The sequence below is a fragment of the Panthera tigris genome, chromosome A3, assembly GCF_018350195.1.
Source record: "Panthera tigris isolate Pti1 chromosome A3, P.tigris_Pti1_mat1.1, whole genome shotgun sequence".
Lineage (NCBI taxonomy): Eukaryota > Metazoa > Chordata > Mammalia > Carnivora > Felidae > Panthera > Panthera tigris.
Window position 1 is genome coordinate 100618300 of NC_056662.1, and position 8231 is coordinate 100626530.

General features: G+C 49.8%; 1 protein-coding gene across 1 annotated transcript; it reads right to left on the reverse strand.

Moving 5' to 3' along the window:
- Window positions 1-1852: 1852 nt before the first annotated feature.
- FABP1 (fatty acid binding protein 1) lies at window positions 1853-8020 on the reverse strand. Its single transcript, XM_007082321.3, has 4 exons — window positions 7804-8020; window positions 6016-6188; window positions 3837-3929; window positions 1853-1959 (listed from the first exon to the last, which is right to left on the reverse strand). Exons 1-4 carry the CDS (start codon window positions 7868-7870, stop codon window positions 1909-1911), a joined length of 384 nt encoding a protein of 127 aa, XP_007082383.1. The 5' UTR covers window positions 7871-8020; the 3' UTR covers window positions 1853-1908.
- Window positions 8021-8231: the final 211 nt, after the last annotated feature.

Sequence of the window (8231 nt, forward strand, 5' to 3'; positions counted from 1 at the left end):
ACATGGAAATGATATGAGATTAAAATTTTTTAATGTTTATTTTTGAGAGAGAGAGACAGAGTCAGAGTGAGAAAGAGAGAGAGAGAGAGAGAGAGAGAGAGAGAGAGAGACAGAGTAGGGGAGGGGCAGAGAGAGAGGGTAAACGCAGAATCTGAAGCAGCTCCGGGCTCTGAGCTGTCAGCACAGAGCCTGACGCGGGGCTCAAGCCCACAGACTGCAAAATCATGACCTGAGCTGAAGTCGGACACTTAACTGACTGAGCCACCCAGGCACCCGGAAGTGATATGAAAGTTAAATGTCAGTGTCCATAAAGTTTTGTTGGAACACAGCCATGCCCATTTGTTGGTGTATTGCCTGGGCCTGCTTTGTGCTATAGGAGCAGAACTGGGCAGCTGTGATGGGGACTGGATGGCCCATAATGCTGAAAATATTTACTCTCTGGCTTTTTATAGAAAAGGTTTCCTGCCTCCTGATATAGAGACATGAATGCAGGTTGAGGAGTTTGACTCTTATGTGAGAGGCAATGAATTAGGAAGCTTTATGATCAGTGCTATTTTTACGGAAGAGGACTATTAGTAGGGTGGAGATTTGTAGCTGAGGCGGGGGGTGGGGAGATGCCATAGGGCCTGTGCAACCATCCCCATTACAAGTTACGGGGTTTCAACTCTGGAAGTGGGAAGAGAGGAGGTGGGAAATGTGACAGGTTCATTCATATTTAAGGCAACTTTGTTGAGAGCGCTCTGTGGGCTGGTGCCATTCTGAGGCTGAAAGACATGATGAAGGTAGACGTGTCTGGGCTTGGCAGTTCTTTGGATGTGGGGAATGAGCACCGTATCACCTTGCTAGGGGTGCCATTTCAAAGTACCCCAGACTGCGCAGCGTAAACAACAGAAGTGTATTATCTCACAGTTCTGGAGGCCAGAAGTCTGAGATCATGGTGAAGACAGGGTCATGTTCCCTCTGAAGGAGGTAGGGAAGGATCTGTTCCAGGTCTCTTTCCTAGATTCTGGTACATCCTTGGCTTGTGGCTGCATAACTCTGATCTCCGTGTGGCATCCTCCTTGCGTGGATGTCTCTGTCTGCAAATGTCTCCCTTTCATAAGGACACCAGCCATAATGGATTAGGGGTCCCCCTTACTCCAGCATGACTTCCTTTTAACTTAACCAATTATATTTGCAATGTCTGTATTTCAAAATAAGGTCACAATCTGCTGTCCTGGGGGTTAGGACTTCAACATGTGAATTTTAGGGGGGCGGGGTGCAACTCAACCTATAACAGCTACCAGAGCCTGATACAAAGTGCTGTTCAGAGAAATCCTTTTTCCACATTCTGCCTTTGCCCATAGCACAGAGGGAATGTCCACCTGACCTTCCTCTGTCCACTTCTGGTGCCTCCTGCTAAGCTCCTCCGTCAGCCCTTCTCCAGGAGAGTGAATTGTTCATTTGGTGGGTCAGAGCCTGGTCTTTTGGTTCATGTCCCTTGGTGGGCGGGGACACCGTGACCATACTGACAGGCATAGCTCCCCTTTGCCTGCCTAGCATTCCTGTTCTCTGTCCCCACAGGCAGCCAGCACACCCTCTTACTCCAGCTCCTTGCCTGTCTGGATGACCAGGAACGTCATTCCAGGGCTGCCATACACATCCAGCCACATCTTGGGTTCCCTGTAGGGTCACTTGAGTGGGCAGCCTAGGGTCTGCTTTCAGGGTGAGAATCACCCTTCAGACTTGACCCAGCAGGATGGAACATGCAGATGATCAAGGTTTACAAAGATATAGGTGGTCAGTGGACACTGATACTCAGCACCATCAATGACAGGCTATCAAGAAGAAAAGACTTTTTTTTTTAAAACAAAGTTCACTTTATTACATTAATTTTACACAGTAAAAGAATATGAAATGCAGACTTGTCTAAATTCTCTTGCTGATTCTCTTGAAGACAATGTTATTCAGTGTCATGGTCTGAAAGTTAAAAAAAAAAAAAAAAGAAAAAATCACAAAATGTTCATCTGATGTGGAGTTGCAAAAGGTAATTAAGGCTACAAAATCATCCCAAATATGCTAGCATGAGAAACAACCCGAAGTTTTCTATAGGACCAGAGGAAGGGTTGGCAGTCTTTTCTAAAATCCTTTGCCAGATCTTAGCCACTTCACTTCCTCATGTGGAGAGTTGTCCTGCCTTTTAGTGAATTCCTTTCTATATCAATGGCAGTTAGGGCAAGACCATCCAAATGGGTCCAGTCCAGTCCAATTTCTCAGTTTCATTGAGTGCCTGCTTACTACGTACCAAACACATGTTGAGGACCAAGAGCACATGTGCATGGAAACACACGTAAGCACGTAGCCTGGAACATAGTAGGTATTGCAAAATTTTCCTCCCAAAGAGCTATGAAGCATATAAAAGCATTGGACCATTGGATTAACCAGTTTTTGAATTTTTGGGGGACGTTCCTTTCTCCCACACGACCCCACCACCACTGCCCCCCACTGGTTCTCTTGAACAGGTCTGTGACAATGACACAGGGTAATGTCATCAGGGTTACAGAGGAGCCCCTTAGCTTCAGCAGCAATGGAATAGAATGGAAAGAACTAGGTTTGAACCATGGTTCTATAGCTCATTAGCTGGGTGACCTTGGACAGGTCAGCCTGTCTATTAAGTCCTTCAGCCTGCCTCCCTCGTGGCAGAGGGAAAGATTAGGGGAGCTATCAAATGCATATCAAAGTACAAAAAAAGCCTATCAAAGGACTTTGGCCAGAACTGAGTCTAGGCTCATCTCCCTTCCTCCTTCTGGCACCTTCCTGATGTGCTGTGAATGTGTCCAATAGGGGTGGGACCACATGTTTCCTGGCTGACTCTCACACCCTCCCTAGTTGAGGGATTTTTCCCACTTGAACAGGGGTGCAACAGACTCCCTGGGTAGTGTTCTGCCTTCTGTTACTCCCCAAAGCAAAGAAGAGCCATGGGAATATAACTGCAGGAGAAACACTGTACTATTCACCCCCAAATCAGCGATAGGACATGGTTGACAGTCAGGCACCAAGGAGGATTGCACAACTGGTGTGTGCCACTCTGATAAGCTGCCACAAAGCTGCTATGAATATGATTCTCCTCGTAAATGCCTGTGAGCAAGTCTTGTGGCCACATCCCAGTGGAGACTGAGAAAGGTGGGCCATGCACGAACAGTGGCTCGTCCTACCAAGCACCTCTTGTTCCCCCATCCCATTTGGGTGTGGGTGGAAGAAAGAAGACAGCAATGAGGAGAGAAGGAAGAGCGGGAGGTTGACCCCGACCTGGAAAGTGGGGACGGAAGGGCAGACTGAAGGAACTCAGGAGAGGTGGAGAAGCACCAGCTGGGGCCCACCTCCAACACATGGGGGGTCTTGGGTGAATTAAAAAAGGACGCCCCTTCCTCAAGATACTATACTTCTATCTGCTGGGAAACTATCCAAATACACTGCATTAGTTTTGTCAGAATAAGACGGTTAACTGACATGCACTTCAAGATGGTAATAAGAATACAAGTCTACACCATCTATAATGGGAGTGGCTCCCTGTAGGGTTGTGCAGGGTACAGCTGTGGAGGACGGCCCTGTGTGACAGGCCCCAATCAGAGGAACCCTAGTTCTGCCATTCCCTGGCTATGTGTTGCCTCAGTTTCCCCACTTAGAAAACTTAGGGTTGTTGGGTAAGATAGAATGTGTGTAAAGTGCCGAGCATAACGGGTCCTCAGTAAGTGGTAGCAGAGACTGACAACAGGAAAGGTGATAGAGCTCCTCCCCACTCTACCTCTCCCCTCCCCTCAAGCACTGGGAACCATAAGCTCAGAGGGCCAACTTACGTTGGTGATTGTGTCGCCATTGAGTTCGGTCACAGACTTGATGCCTTTGAAAGTTGTCACCAGCTTATTGTCACCTTCCATCTGAACCACTGCCTGCAGGAGACAGAAGAGATGACCTGTGAGGAACGTCTCGCTAATGAGGCTGGCTCCCCTGCAGGGGTCTCTGCTTATGGCAACCTCAGCCTAGCATACCCCCTTGTTCTCCAGCTCTAAAGATGGGAGGTTCATTTAAAAGCTAAAGAAGGGGAGCCTGGGTGGCTCAGTTGGTTAAGCCTCAGGTCATGATCTCCCGTGGGTTCAAGCCCTGCATTGGGCTCTGTGCTGACAGCTTGCAGAGCCTGGAGCCTGCTTCAGATTCTGTGTCTCTGTCTCTCTCTCTCTGCCCCTCCCCTGCTCACACTCTGTCTCTTTCTGTCTCTCAAAAATAAATAAAAATTAGAAAAAAAATTTAAAACCTAAAGAAAATGTCAGGGCTCCTTTTGTCAAACTTTTATTTTTTTTAATTTTTTTAAATGTTTTTAATTTTATTTTTGAGAGAGACAGAGACAGATTGCGAGCTGAGGAGGGGGCAGAGAGAGGGGGAGACACAGAATCCGAAGCAGGCTCCAGGCTCTGAGCTGTCAGCACAGAGCCCGACGTGGGGCTCGAACCCAAGAACCGTGAGATCATGACCTGAGCTGAAGTCGGCCTCTTAACCGAAGGAGCCATCCAGGGGCCCCAAAAACTTTTAATTTATGATATGTGAACTAGAAATGAGCATAGGACACCGAAGTGGTGTCGACTACAAGCACTAAAATAAAATCAGTAAAATCTTAATTGTCCAAGCTGATGGAAAGAGGTAGTAGCAAAATTCCAACTACTGGCCAGTTGGGAAAACACATATTTAGCTTTGGTATGTATTCCTTCTGGCACGTTTATGTGTTCTATTGTGGTCTCTGTTTCAAGCCTTATGCGTCCAGGAAGAAGCAACAGAAACCCAGCAAGTAACAGAACACCCTGGCCAAAGTTAGAAATTTGCCTCCAGGATGGACAATTGGAAAAAGACACCTTGGGGGCACCTGGGTGGCTCAGTCGGTTAAGCGGCCGACTTCAGCTCAGGTCATGATTTTGCTGTCCGTGAGTTCGAGCCCTGCGTCGGGCTCTGTGCTGATAGCTCAGAGCCTGGAGCTTGTTTCAGATTCTGTGTCTCCCTCTCTCTGACCCTCCCCCGTTTGTGCTCTGTTTCTCTCTGTCTCAAAAATAAATAAATGTTAAAAAAAGAAAGAAAGAAAGAAAAAGACACTGTGGTAAAACCCATAAGGGCTTGCCCCTTACTATGGGCCTCTCAAGACAATTTCCTGTTACAGATTTCCTGAGCTGTGATGTTATATCTGGAGAAGCGGAAATAAGAGGCCATCAGAAGAGGTAAAAAGGCCAGCATGCTGAGGCCGATGCATAAAGTTGTCTGGAGGGGAAGGGTGAAGATGGCTGCTCTGTGGCGTTGGCTGTGCTGGGGTGTGTGGACTTTCCCAGGGAGGAAGAGAGGTCTCTAGTGAGGAGCCTCCTGCCCCCTGGATTTCTCTGCCATCTCCTTCTGACCCATAGTCTACACCCAGGGTACTGCACACCCTGAGCCACAGCCCAGTGGAATGATGGTGCCCTGCCCACTGCCTTCAGTCAGGGAAGGGTGTCTGTGCCCATTTTACAGATGAGGTAGCTGAGGCCAGGGGCTCGGACTCAGTCTGAGGGCCTGCCTGGGGTCTTGGTATTCTGGTATTCTTGATATTGCCAGCCCCTCCTCCAGGAAGTCTCTCCCCATGACCAGCAGCTCTAGGCTCAGCAAGGCCAGTTTCCTTTGGGCTCAGGGATGACATCACAGCTCTGCTTAGGGTTTTTTTGCTGACTCCTGCTTGTCTGGGCCTGGGAGAACTTGTGACTGGTCCCCCCATATCCTCCACATGGGAGAGCTCGGGTTCTTGGGTCAGAGCACCCACACAGTCACAGGAAAACAGGAAGGGTTTCCTTAGAGCTTCTTCCCTAGAGCTGTCTTGTCTTTCTGCCTCCCAGCCCAGAAGTGGGTTCAGAGATAAGGTATCCATGGTGGGGACTGTGAGGTGAGAGCCTGGTGGGATGAAGCTCTGCGGCCAGGTTCCAAGGAAAGTTCCAGAACCAGAGGGTGGCTCGAGGGGGCACCTCCTACCTTGACCTTCTCCCCAGTCATGGTCTCCAGCTCACACTCCTCCCCCAAAGTGAACTCATTTTGGATCACTTTGGACCCCGTGGTGATGGTGAGCTTGAAGTGCTTCCCGTTCTGCACGATCTCCGACACCCCCTTGATGTCCTTTCCCTTCTGGATGAGTTCGTCAGGCAGACCTGGTGGAAACCATGTGAGGTTCAGAGATGAGCAGAGGTGGGAATTGCCAGGTGACGGTCACAGAGAAACTTTGTGGCGCGGGGCAGGGAGGGAGGCGCCGTGCCCCCCAGAGACCGCAGGCACGAACCAAGTCCTGTGAGCAACATGGGCTGACCTCTGAAGGGAAAGGTTGGTGGCCTGCCTCGGTCTGACCTGGCGGTCTGCTGTTTTGCCAGGAGGGTTGTAAAGAGGACACTCCTGGGTCCCGCAGAACCTGTCCTCTGGTGAGCACCCCGGTTCTCGCTCTCCCTCCTCTCTCGCTCTCCCTCCTCCTGCCAGACTTTGCTCTCTGAGTGTCAGCGTGCCATTCTCCACACCCAGACTGACCGCACGGTTCGTTTCCTGAGCCAGGTCCCTACTGAGAGTGAGAGGAGCAGCTACGAATAAGGTGCCGGGGCAACACTCACAAGCTGGGGTTGTGTCCACAAAGCCTCCTTCCCCTACCCCTGCCTTAGCCTCTGCTGCCGAGGCTCTTGAGGAAGGCACAGTGGGAGTCCCTCACCCTGGGACAGAGCTTCACAAATTTCAGGCCATATCTATACTGTTAAACAAATTGAGGTCCACGTGCAGTGTCAGTGGGGGTGGAGTGTCCTATGGCCCAGGTAAAGGATTCGAAATAGAGATGATATGACACCCTATAGGAGAAGAGCCTAGCCCTTGCCTATCCCTGACGGTCCTCCTCTCCTGCCTTCTGTCTTCCCCACCCTGTCCCTCCTGGGCACCCTTCTTTGGCACATCGACCCTTTATTCAGAAGGTTCCCGCTACCTGGAGCACATTCCCCTCTCCCTGTCCCCTAGGGGACATTCGCTCATCTTCCAAGGCCCAGCCTAGGCTCACCTTCACCACCACCAAGCCTTCCATCCATGCCCTCCCACGAGCACCTCGTCCTCCTGCACATGACTCTGGGAGTCACAGGGGATTAGAGTTGGGTCTCTGAAACCAGCCTCTACTTCAAATCCCAAGGCAGACACTCCTGCCTGTGTGAACTTGGTCAGGATCACTTAACCTTCTCAGGCCTCAGTTGTCTTGACTGTGAAATGGGAAAAATACTAGTACCCAACTTAGAGATTTGTGGTGAGGACTTATTACATGTGAAGGGCCTAGCACGGTGCCTGGCAGTGAGTCAGTGCTCAGTACACATCAGGGGATACTTTGTTGCATCTATCTCATCTCTTTGTCTGTCTGTAAACTGTGACTTGGAAATGTGGCTCATTGTTATCTGTCTCCCTGGTATCCATCCAACACGGCATATGATTGGAGTTGAATCAATGTTAGAAGAATGAATGAATGAATGAATGAGTTGGCTCACACAGTGAGGTACCAGCAGAGATTGCTTCGATCCAGATCAGCCCCTAGCTCGGTGCTTTCCACTTGCCTATGAAGTAGCCTCGTCCAGTGAGTGATACTAGCACAAGCCGCAAATATCTGCAAAGGATGCACCACATGGCCTCTGGCCTGTGCAGAGCCTGAAACTTTCCTCCCATCCCAGCATCGAGACTCTGATTCGCTACCCCTGGCAGGGCCAGACCCTCCTCGCCATGACCCCCTGCCTTGGCGTCCAGCCCAGCACTTACCGACTGCCTTCATGAAGGCCTCAAAGTTTTCCTGGCTCTGTAGTTGGTACTTGCCGGAGAAGTTCATGGTGGCGATGAGGCTCCCTCCACAGCTGATCTGCAGCTCTGTGGGCTGCGATGTCCAGTGTGGGCTGATTTATAGGGGGCTCCTTCCGCTTCGAATGTTGGCCATAGGTCAGCAGCTGTCGACTCCTTTATGGCCAGGTTCAAACATTAACTGCTAGGAGCAATGGTCAACGATAAAAAAACCAGGATGGGCACAGCAGTGGTTTGCTCTAATTCAGCAAACATTAGTGGAGGTCAGTCAAGTGCAAAGCCCTAAGTCCCTGCGACATTAATGTGCTAATCCTCCATGAAATGTAAATTTGTGTGTATATGTATGCTTACATATATGTACACACATATATGTTCCTGCATGAACAGGTATG